The sequence below is a fragment of the Zeugodacus cucurbitae genome, chromosome 4 (genome assembly GCF_028554725.1).
Source record: "Zeugodacus cucurbitae isolate PBARC_wt_2022May chromosome 4, idZeuCucr1.2, whole genome shotgun sequence".
Taxonomy (NCBI): Eukaryota; Metazoa; Arthropoda; class Insecta; order Diptera; family Tephritidae; genus Zeugodacus; species Zeugodacus cucurbitae.
The window spans coordinates 33,639,791-33,659,194 of record NC_071669.1 but is presented as its reverse complement, the minus strand read 5'-3'; the positions used below and the strand labels follow the sequence as shown (position 1 = coordinate 33,659,194).

The 19,404-nt window shown below is 35.9% G+C and overlaps 2 protein-coding genes across 5 annotated transcripts in view; one reads left to right on the top strand and one right to left on the bottom strand.

Annotated features, from left to right (window-relative positions):
- Prps1_1 (ribose-phosphate pyrophosphokinase 2) overlaps positions 1-19,096 on the top strand; it is a 41,265-nt gene extending 22,169 nt beyond the window's left edge. For 2 of the 4 annotated variants that reach the window (XM_054230223.1, XM_054230224.1), the window contains 5 exons: positions 2,164-2,262; positions 7,476-7,600; positions 17,665-17,863; positions 18,710-18,844; positions 18,902-19,096. In XM_054230223.1, the coding sequence (XP_054086198.1) occupies positions 2,164-2,262; positions 7,476-7,600; positions 17,665-17,863; positions 18,710-18,844; positions 18,902-18,994 (651 nt within the window). In that variant the 3' untranslated portion in view covers positions 18,995-19,096. The remainder of the gene's footprint in view (positions 1-2,163; positions 2,263-7,475; positions 7,601-17,664; positions 17,864-18,709; positions 18,845-18,901) is intronic. The other 2 variants (XM_054230225.1, XM_054230226.1) reach the window with 1 other exon arrangement.
- LOC105219491 (sperm flagellar protein 1) lies at positions 4,349-5,366 on the bottom strand. Its single transcript, XM_011195662.3, has one exon. It carries the CDS (start codon positions 5,249-5,251, stop codon positions 4,538-4,540), a length of 714 nt encoding a protein of 237 aa, XP_011193964.1. The 5' UTR covers positions 5,252-5,366; the 3' UTR covers positions 4,349-4,537.
- Positions 19,097-19,404: the final 308 nt, after the last annotated feature.

Here is a 19,404-nt window from a genome sequence, read left to right as displayed (position 1 = left end):
GTTTACTTTACAATATATAAAGTAAGCACTAGTGAAGATATCGGTGCAGAACTTTGCACAAATACTATGTTAATAGTGTGGCAGCCCCATTCTAAAAATTCGAAATAGGACCATAGGTTTTTAAGGCCCCATATATCGAACACGAGGACCTCGTTGCTTCTAACCTAATATTATGATTTCCAACTTTCAATGGACTTTATACAATATATATGACGTATATGTGGGCCAAATTGTGTATTATATAATATAAATAAAGTTAAATAAATAAATTGCGAGAGTATAAAATGTTCGGTTACACCCGAACTTAGCCCTTCCTTACTTGTCCTATTTAACACATTTATGTGTGTATTGTAGAAGGCTATATATATACAATTCTCCGCTTTTAAATTAAATGCTGAATCTCCAGCTTGTTTATGAGGTTATTTTGCCCCATAGGTCACATGAGAGATTAAGAACGATTGTTATCACATAAACAAGTACATGTATACGTTTGCTATAGATTTGTTTAAATACTAAAGTATTACATTATTGAACATTAAAAATAATCCATTCAAAATTAAGTTCCAGCCATCAATTAGATTAAATCATATCTAGAAATGTTAAAACTATTTGTAAATTATTACGTTTATATAATGTAAAAAATGTACTTTGAATTGGAGTTTTGAATATAAATACCGCTTTTCAGATACAAATCCGTTATTTATGTATGTAGATATTTGGAGTTATACTCTCACAACATGTTGCATAGCGTATGAAAACGAGGTATATATCAAATTGATCACAATATCTCGCCTACGTGATTATAGTCGAATCAATAATAGCTCCTCCATTCGTCTCTTTTCTCACAATTTGGCGCCATTTGTGGACTCAGGTCGCTCTTCACCTGATCTTTTTAACGGAGTGGTCTTCCTCTTCATCTGCTTTCACCAGCGGGTACTGCATCGAACACATGACCTAGCTAGCGTAGACGCTGTCTTTTCATTCGCTGGACTATATCAAGAACCCCTTCGGTATTCGCCGTTGCCACTGTTCAAAGGACCCTAAATGTTCCGCGAAGACTCCTAGCGCCGTTCTAATTGATGTGGCCATTGTCTATGCTTCTGCACCATAAAGCAGGACGAAAATAATGACTGGCTGAGTTGGGTTTTAGTTCGTCGAGAGCACCTGTTGCCAAGAGCGATTCTGTGTTTGATTTGTTGTTGTTATAATTGAACCCAATCGTGAACCTGTTCGGTATTTTAAACCTGTTTCCGCAATCAAAAAATGCGAGACTATAAAATGTTCTATTACACCCCTTCCTTAGCCCTTCCTTTCTTGTTCTTTTTACATTGAAAATGTATCTAATATCTATTTATACATACGTATTTGTTTGAAGTTTTTTAATCTTTTACACTTGATTTAATTAAAATATTGCCAACGCGGAACAATCATTTTGTTCTTGGATTCGTTCGCTGAGAACGAAGTCAATAACAAAACATAGTTTTACTATGTAAAACGTCGGCCATTATATATTGCGACTAAATATTATTAATTATTTTGAAATGTTTTCTTTAAATTAATTTTAAAATGAAGAATTTTTCATTTAATAACACTGTAAAACACTCGACTGGGTATTGGACCACAATATTTTTTTCCGGGAGATTGAGTCAAAAGTGAAAAAGGTGAAATCTCCGATTTTCGATTACAAGCGTGGGGTGCTTTTTAACCAATAGTATAATTAATTGTCGACTTATAGTAAGAATTCTTTTAAATTTTTTAAATTTTGATAAGGTTTAAAAGCGTGTTATTTGATTTTTTTAAATTATATTTATTTATATTATTAATTGCAGAATATAGTTGCTAAAATATCCAAAATATGGATATATGTAATCTACATTTTCCTCTTAATTCAAAGGTGTACACAACTTTTCGGATAAGCTTAATTAACTGTAATTAATATTTCTTTTAAATACTCTTTTCGATTTTCGAATCCAAATATTTCGATTTTGGAGGCTAATTTTGGAAGTCGAAGAATACACATTTTATACTTATGACCCAATCTCCCGGAAAAATTAGTTTGGTACAATACTCAGAAAAAATCCGATTTTACCATATAGTGTAAAATTATAATTATTTCCTAATTTATGCTTATGTAATTTTTTGTATTTTTTTATCAATAAATAGAGTCGTGCTCCCATATCTGCAAAACTAGTCGCAAATATGTTGTCTGTAGCTGGGGCTGATCACATTATAACAATGGATTTACATGCTTCTCAAATACAAGTAAGTAACAGTTTACATATTTATTACCATATATCAACCTTTTTTAGCAGGTCTACGAACCGGTTTGGAACCGAACCGAATAAATGAGCAGATTTTTTACGAGCTTTTTATACTCTCGCAACAAAAGTTGCTAAGAGAGTATTATTTTTTGGTTCACATAACGGTTGTTTGTAAGTCATAAAACTAAACGAGTTAGATACAGGGTTATATATATCAAAATGATCAGGGTGGGTAGACGAGTCTAAATCCGAATGTCTGTCTGTCCGTCCGTCGGTCCGTCCGTGCAACGGATAACTTGAGTAAAAATTGAGATATTTTAATGAATCTTGGAACACATGTTCCTTGGGACCGTGAGAGGGTTGGTTGTCATAACTAAGCCATAAATAAAGTTATAAAAGTAAAATTTGGTTCAAAGGATCGCCCTAGCAAGGGGCATATTTGGATGTAATTTTTTTGGGAAAGTGGGCGTGGCCCCGCTCCCACTAAGTTTGTTGTACATATATCGCAAACCAAAAAAGCTATATAAACTTTCTGCAGTCGTTTCTTTTAGCCACTTCTTAATACAGTCCAAAAATTAAAGAAATTGGATAATAACCACGCCCACCTCCCATACAAAGGTTAGGTTTAAAATTACTAAAAGTGAGTTAACTCACTCATGAAAAACGTCAGGAACACGTAATTTTACAAAAGAAATAGCAGAAAGAAGTTGCACTCAGATTTTTTTACAAAATTGAAAATGGGCGTGGCATCGCCCACTTATGGGTCAAAAACCATATCTCAGGAAGTACTCGACAGATTTCAATGAAATTCGGTATACAATATTTTCTTGACACCCTGATGGCACGTGTGGAAAATGGATGAAATCGGTTCACAACCACGACAACTTCCCATATAACTCAATTTTGAATTCCATCTTATTCCTTCACTTTATAATTTACATATACATAAGGAACCAATGAAGATAGCGAAATAAAACTTTACACAAATACTGTATGTGATCTGTGGCATCATTGTGAACAAATTGTCGAAATCGGACTATAACTTTTCAATGCCCCGGATATCGGGTTGGATAATCTTAATCTGAAACTGAAAATCGTCTTGCAAGTCATTATCTTATTATTAATGAGTGCTCGCAGCTGCTTGCTGAACAAAATTTCAAAACCGAGTCGAGAACGGAGCGTATACAGCGGCTTGAAGAACAAAATATTAGAAATATACCGTCGGAACTCTGAGCGTTCACAACGCCTTTATAATCAGAGAGAAAGACAACGGACACAAAAGACTAGAGGTCGTAATCAAGTTTTAGCTCATTGCATTTTCCTCATTTTACTTTTTTAAAATGAACCCACGCAAGAAACAGCAAAGTACATACATATGCATGGGAGAATGTGTATAAGTGTGTAAAAACTTTATAACATTTGAAATGTTTGTTTAATCCCGTTTTAACTATTTGCTCCGCAAAACAGAATCAAAGTAGGAGCGGTTTTATATTTTTGAATCACGTGTTTTTGCACTTTGTTTCCCAGTTTTTAAAGTTGCACAGTTATGTTATTAAATTTTTGCGCAGTACTACAGTTGCCAATGCACGAGTTTCATTGGAGAAGTTTTCTTTAACGTACCTGTTACGACTTAAGGACTATAATTTGATCGATATTATACAATAATATACAAAATACGAATGAAAACTATTTACTAGAAGATTTCTATAGGAGTTGCGTATTCAAAAAGTAGGACAACTGGAATTCATTTAACTCTGTTCATTACCTATAAGACTTTTTTAGAATCTATAAAGCAATTTCTTATAATTCCAATTTATAATTACATCATCCTTACCTTAAGTTTAAAGTTATTATAAATATTATATTATATATAACGACATAGAAAATTTATAATTCAATTTGAAATAAAGATAAATGCGATCTTATATACCATGGTCTGCTCGATTTTTTTATACATTTTTTTTTCATTTACCAAAGATGTTAATTCTAACACAATCAACAACAAATCCTTACATGATATTTCTAAATTTATTATACATAAAACCATTGTATTCAGATAAACCCTTATTTTTTCCTAATTGTTCATATAAACGTGAGTTACATTTTTTTTTTTGCGAAATACTATATATATATAAATATGTATGTATACATATGTGTTTAAATATATATTATGTTTATATGTATCTATTTCGACAATTCTTTAAATTATATATACTCTACATGAGTGATTTTGACACATTCACAAAATGACTACAGCAATATTGCATGAAAAATATTTAGAAGTCAATGTTTTTGCTAGTTTTCTCATTTTCCATATTATCAAAATTAAGAGAATTTGGGCTGGAATTTTCTAAATTGTGTTGCTTTATTAAACTTCGCACCGATATTTTTGCGAGTTGTGCACACAACTCATCTATGCGTTCTGCTTTAAGTTTTAATATGTTTTCTAAGTGAGCAATTTTTTGATTTGCAGCATTCAAATACGAGTCTTTTGCCTGGGATTCACGAATTGCGTTCTCGTAGATTGAATATAAAATCATTTTTTGTGGCACTTGGACGATAGCATCACCAATTTTTTTATTAACATTGACTGCAATAATATCATCGTTTTCTGACCAAGCTTGTTCTTGGTCGTCAATTCTATCGGACTTTTTGGCATTGTGGTCATGCATTTTTATATCATAAAGCAGCGATTCTATTGCTCCAGGGATTCCTTTAGCTAACTTTTGTAACGTAGGCTTTGTTTGTTGAAGACCAATTTTTCCAAGAGCTTTAAAATTGAGAGTTTCCCAATTATTTAACTTTAGTTGAGTATTGTTTCGTGGAGGATAATTATGCAAATCGATTAACTTGGGGTATAATTTCTTTAATAAATTGGCTACAGGAACTGCATCCGAAAACTCCCGGTGCATTTTATTTGGATTAATTTGTTGGTCAGCTAGCCAAATTTTAAGTTCTGAAAGCTCCTCATCAGTTAACCTCTTTGGCATATTGAATTTCGATTAAAAGCGCTTTTATTTTTAGAATTTAATTTATTATAAATATTGCCTTTTGATTTTAATATTTTTTTGACAATGTTGTTAATGTTTACATTTCCAAAATAAATTTAATAGAAATGGAGTATGTTTTAAAGTTCTTTGCTTTGAACATCATGAGGAGTTTAATCATTTAACCCCAACTCGCGATTGCTAAAATAATGTTAAACAGCCTGTTATTTATATTTCCTCTTCGAACAAAGCACTTGCAATTAATTAGCGAAGACAAACGTATGTATTTGTGGTCAATATTGATTGAAGATTACAAATAAACCATTTGCTGCATTGATGATTGAAGACCGAATAAAAATTCAGATTCTGGCGCCAAGAGAATATCAGATGAAAACATTTTTATCTTTATAAGAAGAGAAGTTTGTACCGATATTGGTCCTTGATATTAAAAAAGGTTTCAGATTATCGGTGTTTAACTTGTTAAAAATATCTCGACAGGTTATATTATTATTCCAATTATGCAAATTTCATTAATTTTTAATAACACAAATTTGAATGAGCTTTGTATAAACTGCATCGTTTATTATAAATTTTAATTACAAGGTCGTGAAATATTGCGCTCCATTTTGATTAAATTAAAATAGATAAATCTGATTATCGATATTTTCAGAAAGAGCAAATGTGTTTTTCATATGAACTTTGTATAAAGTTCATCGTTTATCATAAGGAAACAACATTCAATATTGTTACTTAAGCCAACAAAAACTAAGTGTTTTTTTAATTCTTTGTTTCTGTCCTCATTCTGGTCATTAACATGAAACTGTTATCAATCGTTTTAAATCGTTGAGCGACCTTAGCCACAAGATGATTAGCCGCTATGTTGTTGACAACAATATTGTTAGATTTATTATATTGAAAAATAATTTTAGTATTTTATATTATTTTTGAATTTGATTTTTTGAGATGTTTGAATTGGGATGCCCAGTGAGATGTGTATATGTATACCATTAAATATCAAACTTAAAAGTTTTGCAAGAGAAACTCATCAATGAAATAATTCGAGCTTATTTTTATGCTTGGATAGAATCTATGAGAAAGTATTCTAAATGAAACCACTCACATTCGCAAAACAAATACAAACTATTTTGAAAAAATCTATTATTTTTATACTCTCGCAACATGTTGCACAGAGTATCATAGTTTTGTTCACATAACGGTTGTTTGTGTCACCAAGAAATAAAAGAGTGAAAAGAAATGAAATGAATGAAAATGGACAAAATCGGTCCACTGCCACGCCCACAAAATGGCGGAAACTGAAAACCTATACAGTGTCATAACTAAGCCATAAATAAAGTTATTAAAATAAAATTTGGAACACAGGATCACATTAGGGAGGGGCACATTTGAATGTAATTTTTTTGAAGAAAAAAAGGTTTTTTGTATTTATATTGTAAATCAATAAAGTTATATAAACCAAACTTTCTGCAGTCGTTTCTTGTAGCCACTTCTTAATGCAGTCCAAAAATGAAAGAAATCGGATAAAAACCACGCCCACCTCTCATACAAAGGTTATGTTGAAAACTACTAAAATTTCACATAAGAAATGGCAGATGGAAGCTGCACTCAGATTAAAAAAAAAAGGAAAATGGGCGTGGCATCGCCCACTTATGGGTTAAAAACCATATCTCAGGAACTACTCGACCGATTTCAATGAAACTTGGTTTGTAATAGTTTCCTTACATCCCAATGATATGTTGCGAAAATAGGTCAAATCGCTTCACAACCACGCCTACTTCCTATATACCAGAACTTTGAAGACGATCTGAATCGTTTACTTTACAATATATAAAGTAAGCACTAGTGAAGATATCGGTACAGAACTTTGCATAAATACTACGTTTATAGTGTGGCAGCCCCATTCTAAAAATCGCCGAAATCGGACCATAGGTTTTCAAGGCCCCATATATCGAACATGAGGTCCTCGTTGCTTCTAACCTAATATTAGGGTTTCCAACATTCAATGGACTTTATACAATATATATGACGAATATGTGGGTCAAATTGTGTATTATATAATATTAATAAAGTTAAATATATTGCGAGAGTATAAAATGTTCGGTTACACCCGAACTTAGCCCTTCCTTACTTGTTTAGATATATATAGATCTGCGCTTGAAATACGCATATGTCAGTGTTTTTACTCTATGTATCTTTCTGTAATTTTAAGGGGTTTTTCGATATACCTGTTGACAATTTGTATGCAGAACCGGCTGTTTTAAAATGGATTAAAGAAAATATACCGGAGTGGAAGAATTCTATTATTGTATCACCCGATGCTGGTGGAGCAAAACGGTAAGTATTTTGTCGTATGTGTGTATGAAAGTATAAAAAATATATAAATTAATATTGGACTAACAAATTAAAATCCGTGGATAATCTTAGTAGTAAAGTTTAAGAGGAACTATTAAATAGTGTGCTTAATCGATTTAACATAAAATTGTCGTTATTTCCCAAAATAATAGTTAGTGCACGGTCATCATTATTATTAAGTATTGCAACAATGCGACGTTGCATTGTGTCAAAAAGTTGTTGGCATCTTTGGATCGAAACTGACTCCCAAGCCCTCTTCACTATTGCATGTTAAACCTAAAAATTTTCAAAGAGTTGATATCAGAAAACTGTGACGGGAATAATACCTAATTATTTCAGCATATGAGATGCAGGTCATGTTTTCTTTAAGGGGTTATATAAGTTGAAGTCAATAAATTCATTCACGTTCTTAAGAATGTTATTTCAAATGTTTATAGAGATTTTGCATCCTGCCCCGCTACACTAGACAAAAGTGTACATGAGATTTTAAACGCGATTATCTCGAAATCATGTTTTTCTGCAAACGTCGTTGCGGTGACTTGGATTGCCGAAATTGTTTTCAACCGATTTCAATTTTTTTTTATTGTTCGTAATTTATTTGCCATCCTTTCAACGATTTAATTTTTTAGTTTAAATTTTCATATCAATGTTATTCATTTTTCAATTCATTTCACCAGATGAAAAAAGTAGCCCCTTATGCCATAACTTTGACAATTATTATTATTTTTATGTTATTGAGCTGAACTTACAGATTAGACATTGTCTACACAAGAGGTATACCAAGTATTCTATAAAAATAACCCAATATACAGGACCAATGCCTAGCCAAGACAACATACCCTCTCCATAATGTGTGAGTCTCCATCTTTAACAGTTTCCGTTTTGTACATCGGCTTATATTCAGTGTTTTGTGGACGTCTAACGTATTCCCACCTTCCTTTTAATTCATACTTTTTTCGAATCCTCTGTCCGTAAAATGTTGCGCCACTGGAATATCAATTTAACTCTACGAACGGAAATAATTTTATACGGCATATTGGATCTAAGGGAAATTATTCTAATCAGATTTTGTTAACAGTAAACCCATTCAGGAACGAGATTCCTTAGCCATTCAATCACCAGTCCCTTGGGAGAAGATTCGTGTTTGCATAAGAGCTATCTTTTCATGTGTATGTTGATTGTCTTTCACATTTCTTAATTTTATTCCATTTTAATTTTTATCAAAATTGTTGATACTGATCGTTTGCCTCTGGAGTTGGTGGTAATTTTTTGCTTATGAGGTGGTGAGTTCCCCAGCATGTAATAAACTTTTTCGTGGGTACATTACTAGTAGTGGGCGGTTCTTCTAAACTGCTCCTTTGAGTTTCACATCTTCCACCTCAATATCTAGTTTGATATTTTTTTTCAAATGGATAAAACCAGTGCACTTGGAACCATTAATTGCTATGTATGCCTTAAGGTAGGCTTTTGAAAATAGCTTAATAATATGAAATATAATCACTTTTCGGCCCTGTTCTCGCATAAAACATATTATCTTTATTATTGTAATTTTGTTTAATTTAATTTTGTATAAACGGTTTATCTAGAGGTTGTATTTAATGTGCCGTTTTCAATAGCCCTATCCAGAACGTCTATATTTCTCATTTGACTGTAGTAACCGTCTAAAATAAGTATAATTGGAGTTTCTTTGATGGATTAGTGAAACGCAAAAAAGTAGTCAAACCACGAGGTAAATAAGGGAATCTAGATTTAGTCCGATATGTGGCGAGTAGAATCTGAACCGGTGATGGATGTTTCATTAACAGCGGAGAGATCCTCTCATGCACAAGATTTGTGTTTGCCTTTTGCAGCTAATTTTTTTAGCAGTTAACATTTTTCTTCATTTTTTATCGTCAACATTGTTTTTGTGAAAAAATATTGTCTAAACTTGCATAGTTTATGAAATATAAAGGTATATACTCCACATGTGTACATTCTTCAGATTTCAGAAAAAACTACTCGCTTACATCAAAACGTATAGTGTTTTCTTTTCTTAAAAAAAGTATAATTTATTCTGCCCTGTACTTGGGTTTTCAAATTTATATTGTTTTATCATGTAAAAAATGGAACACATTTAAAGAGGTAATGCAGCATGTGCATAATGTTGAAATATAAAATGCCAGCATTTACTTAGGGAAAAGAAAACGCTATTATATTCATAATTAAAAAATACAAACACATTTCCATTCATGTATGACCAACAAAGCAAACTGAATTAATTCATAAGTGCAAGCGTTCCACGCATGCATGTGTTGTCTCGAAGCAATTTCAAATATTCACTTAAGAAGAGAACACAGGCAGCGATTACGTTTGAAAATTTATTTATTTTTTACTTTAGGTTAGGTTAAGGAACAGGAAGGTTCTGAGCAAAAACTGATTACTGCCTAATTATTGATTTTTAGATTTAGCCTCTTAGCAGCATTGTTGTCCGCATCACATCAAACTACAAAGTTAAAAATAAATATAGTTTAAATAAACTAAAAACACGCTTTGAAACCACATCAAACTAAAATATTAAAAATTATTCTTAATATAGGGGCATTTCCGCCATGTCGAATGTGACAATCGCACACATTTCAACTAAAAAAATTATGAACTAAAAGGTTTTTTAATTTTGACAGTAGGATTTTTTAATAGCTCTTTATTAGCTCTACATTTGTATGTGATTGGCGTTGCAACCGTTTAGCCGGTTATAGCCGAATCGACGATAGTGCGCCACCTCTCGATCTCCTTCGCAGTTCGGCGCCAGTTGGAGATCCCAAGTTTAACCAGGTCGCTCTCCATCTGGTCCCTCCAACGGAGTGGAGGCCTTCCCCTTCCTCGGCTTCCTCCGGCGGGTACTGCATCGAACACTTTCAGTGCTGGAGTGTTTTCGTCCATTCGGACAACATGACCTAGCCAGCGTAGCCGCTGTCTTTTTATTCGCTGAACTATGTCAATGTCGTCGTATAACTCGTACAACTCATCATTCCATCGTCTGCGGTATTCGCCGTTGCCAATGTTCTGAGGACCATAAATCTTGCGCAAAATTTTCCTCTCGAAAACTCCTAGTGTCGTCTCATCTGATGTTGACATCGTCCAAGCTTCTGCACCGTAGAGCAGGACGGGAATGATAAGCGACTTGTAGAGCTTGATTTTGGTTCGTCGAGAGAGGACTTTACTGTTCAATTGCCTACTCAGTCCAAAGTAGCACCTGTTGGCAAGAGTTATTCTGCGCTGGATTTCGAGACTGACATTGTTCGTGTTGTTGATGCTGGTTCCCAGGTATACGAAATTATCTGCGACCTCGAAGTTATGACTGTCAACAGTGACGTGGGAGCCAAGACGCGAATGCGCCGACTGTTTGCTTGATGACAGGAGATATTTCGTCTTGTCCTCATTCACCTCCAGACCCATTCGCTTCGCCTCCTTATCCATGCGGGAAAACGCAGAACAAACGGCGCGGTTGTTGCTTCCGATGATATCAATATCATCGGCGTACGCCAGGAGCTGTACACTCTTGTAGAAGATTGTACCTTCTCGGTTTAGCTCTGCAGCTCTTATAATTATTTCCAGCATCAGGTTAAAGAAGTCGCACGATAGTGAGTCACCTTGTCTGAAACCTCGTTTGGTATCGAACGGCTCGGAGAGGTCCTTCCCAATCATGACGGAGCTTTTGGTGTTGCTCAGCGTCAATTTACACAGCCGTATTAGTTTTGCGGGGATACCAAATTCAGACATCGCGGCGTAAAGGCAGCTCCTTTTCGTGCTGTCGAAAGCAGCTGTCGACAAAAAGGTGGTGTGTGTCGATCCTCTTTTCACGGGTCTTCTCCAAAATTTGGCGCATCGTGAATATCTGGTCAGTTGGTCTAAAGCCACACTGATAAGGTCCAATCAGTTTGTTGACGGTGGGCTTTAGTCTTTCACACAGTACGCTCGATAGAACCTTGTATGCGATATTTAGGAGGCTGATCCCACGGTAATTGGCGCAGATTGTGGGATCTCCCTTTTTATGGATTGGGCAGAGCACACTGAGATTCCAATCGTCAGGCATGCTTTCTTCCGACCATATTCTGCAAAGAAGCTGATGCATGCACCTTATCAGTTCTTCGCCGCTGTATTTGAATAGTTCTGCCGGTAATCTATCGGCCCCCGCTGCTTTGTTGTTCTTCAAGCGGGTAATTGCTATTCGAATTTCTTCATGGTCGGGTAATGGAACATCTGTTCCATCGTCATCGATTGGGGGATTGGGTTCACCCTCCCCTGGTGTTGTACTCTCACTGCCATTCAGCAGGTCGGAGAAGTGTTCCCTCCATAATCCCAGTATGCCCTGGACATCGGTTACCAGATTACCACCTTGGTCTCTACATGAGGATGCTCCGGTCTTGAAACCTTCGTTAAGTCGCTTCATTTTTTCATAAAATTTTCGAGCATTCCCTCTGTCTGCCAGCTTCTCAAGCTCTTCGTACTCACGCATTTCGGCCTCTTTCTTTTTTTGTCTGCAGATGCGTCTCGCTTCCCTCTTCAGCTCTCGGTATCTATCCCATCCCGCACGTGTTGTGGTCGTTTGCAACGTTGCGAGGTAGGCAGTCTGTTTTCTCTCCGCTGCGAGACGGTACTCCTCATCGTACCAGCTTGTTTTTTGTCGTTGCCGAAAACCAATTGTTTCGGCTGCAGCGGTACGCAGTGAGTTTGAGATGCCGTTCCACAGTTCCCTTATACCGAGATGCTGATGAGTGCTCTCAGAGAGCAGGAGTGCAAGTCGAGTAGAGTATTTCGTGGCTGTCTGTTGCGATTGCAGCTTTTCGACGTCGAACCTTCCTTGTGTTTGTTGACGGGCATTCTTTGCTGCACAGAGGCGGGTGCGTATCTTCGCTGCGACCAGATAATGGTCCGAGTCTATATTTGGTCCTCCGAGCGTACGCACGTCTAAAACACAGGAGACATGTCTTCCGTCTATCACAACGTGATCGATTTGGTTCCGCGTGTTTCGATCAGGAGACAGCCAAGTAGCTTGATGTATTTTCTTATGCTGGAATCTGGTACTACAGACGACCATATTTCGGGCCCCAGCGAAGTCGATCAGCCTCAGGCCGTTTGGCGATGTTTCGTCATGGAGCCTGAATTTTCCGACTGTTGTGCCAAAGACACCTTCTTTACCCACCCTGGCGTTAAAATCGCCAAGCACGACTTTTACATCGTGGCGGGGGCAGCGCTCATAGGTACGTTCTAGGCGCTCATAGAAAGCATCTTTGGTCACATCGTCCTTCTCTTCCGTTGGGGCGTGGGCGCAAATCAGCGATATGTTGAAGAACCTCGCTTTGATGCGGATTGTGGCTAGACGTTCATCCACCGGGGTGAATGCCAGGACTCTGCGACGGAGTCTCTCTCCCACCACAAATCCAACACCAAATTTGCGCTCCTTTATATGGCCGCTGTAGTAGATGTCACAAGGACCCACCTTCTTCCGTCCTTGTCCCGTCCATCGCACTTCTTGGATGGCGGCGATGTCAGCCTTAAGTCGTATGAGGACATCAACCAGCTGGGCAGAGGCACCTTCCCAATTAAGGGTCCGGACATTCCAGGTGCATGCCCTTATATCATTATCCTTAAAACGTTTGCAGGGGTCGTCATCAAAAGGGGGGTGTCTCATTCGAGGCTTTCGTAGATTTTTCATTGGGGGGTGTTTTTATGTGGTGGGTCCCAAGCCCTACCCACAACCGCATAAGCGGGCTTCGCCTTCTCACTTTAGCTCGCCTTCAAACGGATGTCTGTTGGCTACCCAGAGTATACTTGGTCTAAAACCGGAAGTCGTGAGCTGCTTGAACCATGTGGAGAAGAATCGTTTCTGGCCACTCCCAAGTGAATGACAATCAAAAACTTTCCTCACTTGCGTGAACTTCTACACATGATCCCATCCTCCAACTTAACTTTTCTGTTAACTTTTCAACGATAATTTTTCAACGATTTTCATTTTCAAGATAACTGCAAAAAACCAAGGCATTCGCACCGGAAATGGAAGTCGTTTTTGGGGACAACGATTCAAACGGCGATTTCAGCGAATTGTGAGACAACATTCAAATGTTTTTGATTGTAGAATGTTGTGCATGGATGCCTTTAAAATTCGTATGAATTTCTCCAAAAATAATTTATAGTGTTTTTTTTTTAATTAAATAATAACCATATTCGCACGGGACATTTTTTTCCATCATAATATTTATGTTGATTTTGTTGCTATAATTCGGAATTTTTTAACAACAAGTCCAATAAAATCGTGTAAAAAAGGTATTGAATGTTTATAATTATTTATTTTAAATAACATCAAACGAGAAACACAACAACATTTGTCTATAGTATTTTATGAAAATAGTATTATGAATATGAAGCAGCTTTTTCATTGCAACAAAAGAAATGCAACTGTGATGTACCTGGAATGCCTTTAACCATTTTTATACCCTGAACAGAGTATATTAAATTTGTCACGAAGTTTGTAACACCCAGAAGGGAGGGTCGGAGGCCCTATAAAGTATATATATAAATGATCAGTATGTTGAACTGAGTCGATTTAGCCATGTCCGTCTGTTCGTCCGTCTGTCTGTATATATACGAACTAGTCCTTCAGTTTTTAAGATACCGTTTTAAAATTTGGCAGATGTTATTTTCTCTTCAAGAAACTGGTCATTTTACTACATACGAAATTTGGCGTGAGTTATTGCTCATAGAAATAATTTAATCTCCGAAAAAATTGTTTAGATCGGTTCACTATAGCATATAACTGCCATACAAATTGAACGATCGGAATCAAGTGCTTGTATGGAAAATTTTCGCATTTGTCGTGGTATCTTCACGAAATTTGACATGGATTAATGCTAAAGGTAATAATGTAATCTCCGAAGAAAGTGTTCAGATCGGTTAACTATATAACCTTAATGTTTCTAGCAAACAACCCGGCTAAAAAAAAATTAGTAAACTGTTTTCTTTTTTTTTACTTACTTTTTCTTACGTCTTTAGATTTGCTTAAACACATAGTTACTGAAAGAAAGGGTATATTAGCTTCGGTTAAGCCGAAGTTAACGTTTTTTCTTGTTTATCTAAATTGTATAATAAGGAATGATTTTCAATCTGATAACATAAAATTCATATTAACTCCAGTTGTACTATTTTGTGCACATTGATAAAATGAAAATGCATCGGGTATAAACAAATTTTTGGTTTTTGTTATCTGCTAGACTTTCCTTTTGATAACTGATCCCACTTCATCGACGGCTCCTTGCAAAAATTCCATTCTAATGAAGATCATTTTAATTATTTTGTAAAATCAACCCGTCTTGATAATATAAATTAAATGATTTCTTAACTTCAGTTAAGAGATTTGTTGAGAAAATAATATGTTATGCGTTAATTTATCACTTATAACAGCAAATGATTTCCTCCTGACAACCTTGTTATAATGGGTGTTATTTTGATTTGTAAGCCTATAATTTTCGCAAAATCTATTTGAATAGCTAGTTCAGTGGAATTCAAAATGCGATTTTGCTCATATATAAACAAATAAAGCAAAAGTATCTATTTACATACTTAAGTTATTTTTATAAGACAAAAATAATTTTAAATTTTTATATTCCACACCTACGATGTCGCACATGACCAATTTTAAGTAGTTACCAGAATCACAAATCTTCTGATTTTTGAACAAGGTTTTTTTTATTGTAAAGAAATTAACTGTTTATATCCAAAATTTGCGAGCTTTCTGCTTATATTTCCGATGCAGTGGGAACAAGTGTTAGTTTGATGTCGCACGGGACATTGAAGCAACCGAAACCATTGGCTTTCGGAAAAGCCAAAATAATTGATGGTATGATGAGGATTGTCGTCTCGCAGTGGATAGAATACAGACTGCCTACCTCGCAATGTTGTGATCGAGCGCAACACGAGCGGGATGGAAAAGATACCGAGAGCTGAAGAAGGAAGCGGGACGCATTTGCAGACAAATAGAATGAGGCCGAAATGCGTGAGTATGAAGAGCTTGACAAGCTGGCCGACAGGGGTAATGCTCGAAAATTCTACGAAAAGATCCGGCGACTAACTGAAGGTTTCAAGACCGGAGCACACTCCTGTAGAACACCCAGACGAAATCTAGTTATTGATGACCAGAGTATACTGAGTTTGTGGAGGGGACACTTCTTCAGCCTGCTGAATGGCAGTGAAAGTACAACACCAGGAGATGGCGAACCCGATTCCACAATTGACGACGATGCCCGACCGTGAAGAAATTAGAATTAGAAGGTGCATCAGCCTTTTTGCGGAATATGGTCGGAAGAAAGCATGCCCGACGATTGGAATCTCAGTGTACTCTGCCCAATCCACAAAAAGGGGGACCCCACAATCTGCGCCAATTACCGTGGGATAAGCCTCTTTAACATCGCTTATAAGGTTCTATCGAGCGTACTGTGTGAAAGACTACAGCCCACCGTTAACAAACTGATTGGACCTTATCAGTGTGGCTTTAGACATGGAAAATCGACAATGGACCAGATATTCACCATGCACCAAATCTTTGGAAAAGTCCCGTGAAAAGAGGATCGACACACGCCATTTCTTTGTCGATTTTAAAGCTGCTTTCGACAGCTCGAAAAGGAGTTGCCTCTATGCCACTATGTCTGAATTTGGTATCCCTGCAAAATTAATACGGCTGTGTAAGCTCACGATGAGCAACACTAAAAGTTCCGTCAGGATCGGTAAGGACCTCTCCGAGCAGTTCGATACAAATCGATGTTTCAGACAAGATGACTCACTATCGTGCGACTTCTTTAACCTGATGCTGGAGAAAATAATACGAGCTGCAGAGCTAAATAGAGAAGGTACAATTTTCTATAAGAGTGTACTGCCGGCGTACGCCGATGATATCGATATCATTGGAAACGACACCCGCGCCGTTAGTTCTGCTTTTTCCAGACTGGAAAAACAGGCGAAGCGTATGGGTCTGGTGGTGAACGAGGGCAAGACGAAATATCTCCTGTCATCAAACAAACAGTCAGCGCATTCGCATACCTAGGCACCAGCATCAACACCGATAATAATGTCAGCCTTGAAATCCAACGCAGGATCACTTTTGCCAAAAGGTGCTACTATGGACTGAGTAGGCAATTGAAAAGTAAAGACCTCTCTCGACGTACTAAACGAAAACTAAACTCTACAAGTCCCTCATCATTCCCGTCCTACTTTATGGTGCAGAAGCTTGGACGGGGTCAACATCCGATGAGACGGCACTAAGAGTTTTCGAGAGAAAGGTTTTGCGGAAGACAATGGCAAAGGCGAATACCGAAGATGATGGAATGATGAGCTGTATGTGTTATTCGACGACTTATACATAGTTCATCGAAAAAAAAGACAGCGGCTACGTTGGCTAGGTCATGTTGTTCGAATGGACGAAAGTACTCCAGCTCTGAAAGTGTTCGATGCAGTACCCGCTGGTGGAAGCCGAGGAAGAGGGAGGCCTTCACTTGGTAGTACCAATTGGCGCCAAACTGCCAAAAGGAGAAATAGAGCGCTGTTGCGATGTCTACGCCAGTCAAGAAGAAAGATTACTAGCGTTGCCTAATTATGTGCTCTTATGTTGGATTGCAGAAAACTGATAAAAGGATCCAATCCAATCACTGTTAAATATCTACAATAAGTGGTGCAACACGTGATGAGAGTGTTGCACCACGCAGAAACAAAAAATAGGAAAATAATTTTATGCCAAGGGTTAGAAGCCGAATTATTACAAATTAGCAGACTGCAAAAATCATTACAAAAACGAATTACTAATATTAATTATGTTTCATAAGAAAGAAGGAAAAATAGCTCACAAATAACAAAACACCTCTTAACAGTTTGATAAACAAGTAGAATTAAAGTATCACGATGGTTTGTACATTATAGCTAATTATCAATTAAACCACATTTGACAAGTTCAACTTTATAAATTAATTAAGGACAAAACAAATGAACAATTAATAAAAGGGAAATTATTTTCGAATTTTCAGTGTAACATCTATTGCGGATCGGCTTAATGTTGAATTTGCTCTAATCCATAAAGAAAGAAAAAAAGCAAACGAAGTAGCTTCAATGGTACTTGTTGGAGATGTGAAAGACAAAATTGCTATTTTAGTAGACGATATGGCGGATACTTGTGGTACTATTGTTCATGCTGCTGACCGGTTGGTTGAAGCTGGAGCACTCAAGGTAAATTAATTTTTTATTTAATATTTTTCAAATTACTAAATCAACAACTCAAATAATAGTTGACTTTACATATTTTTAATGTATTCGGCACGTTTACCGAATATATTTTGCTGATTAAGACATATTGTGTACAAATAATGATTAAATGCCTCCTATAGCAGTCTGTCTATTTTATACGTTGTTTCCGGTTAACTTGCCTAAATAGTAATAATAATTATTACCATACAATAATACATTTCTCCAAAAACCATTATGTTCAGTATACGTATGTTCACAAGTAATATAACATTAAATAATTATGACAAATTATTATAAGGAATAAAGAATTTAATTTGCAAGTTGACCGATCTAATATATTTTAGCGATCAAAAAAAAAAATTAAATAATGCAGAAATTAAGCCTTTTAAGTCTGACCCAGGATAGAAAGGATGTACATACATCAAGTTTTTTTTAATATAGTTAAATGGAAAACAGCCTTACAATTGTTGAAGTACTGTGATATTAACCTTTAATAATCTTTGTCACATGATCGCGTGGAGTAACATATTTTAATTCACTTTCCAAGTCTACTTAAATATGTCAATATAAAATATTACAGTTTTAACAATTATCCAGCTCGTCCGAACTTATTTGTGGCATTCAGGACTACCTCCTACCATCCAGAAACATACAATTTTTCATATAACATTATTTTTCCCGACGAGTATAATTAATTTGCACTTAACCAAAGTATACTGAACTCATATATGTTTCCAATTTTGTAAAATACTTTAATGAGATACGTATTGCTTTCACATTTATTTTTTGAAATAAATAAATTTTGATTAAACGAAATATTTTGTTTAGGTATATGCCATTTTAACTCATGGCATATTTTCGGGTCCGGCGATTTCCCGGATTAACAACGCTTGCTTCGAAGCTGTCGTTGTTACGAATACAATACCGCAAGATGGACATATGAGAGACTGTCCAAAAATTCAGGTTTGATTAATATTTATATATTTGTCTACCGTGTTTAAGCTAACTTTTTTATTTCAGTGCATTGATGTTTCGATGATGTTTGCCGAAGCTGTTAGGAGGACACATAATGGAGAAAGTGTTTCATATCTGTTTTCAAATGTTCCGTATTAATACTTCTAACCAATATACTCCTAAAATATCATGAAAATATTATGAAAATGGCAGTCATCAACAGCTTCTTTAGTTAATGTTGTAGTTTACATTTCTTCCGAATCATATGGTAGTTAGAATTATACTTTTTTTCAAAACAATCTAAAAGAAACTATTAAAATAAATATTAACAATTGGTTTGGTTGATTTATGTTATACAGCATTATGGAAACTGATGCTACTTTTAAATGAATAATTAAGTGGTGATAATTCAGGCAATTCCAATGATTATAAAAATCTTTTGGGATAGTTGGCTACGTCATCCTAATTTGTATCTGTGTCAGCTCTGTAACGAAATTCTAAATTGTCGCATTGACATCGACGACATCTTTGATTTATGCGACCAATATTGCTCGTTCACTCGGCCAATT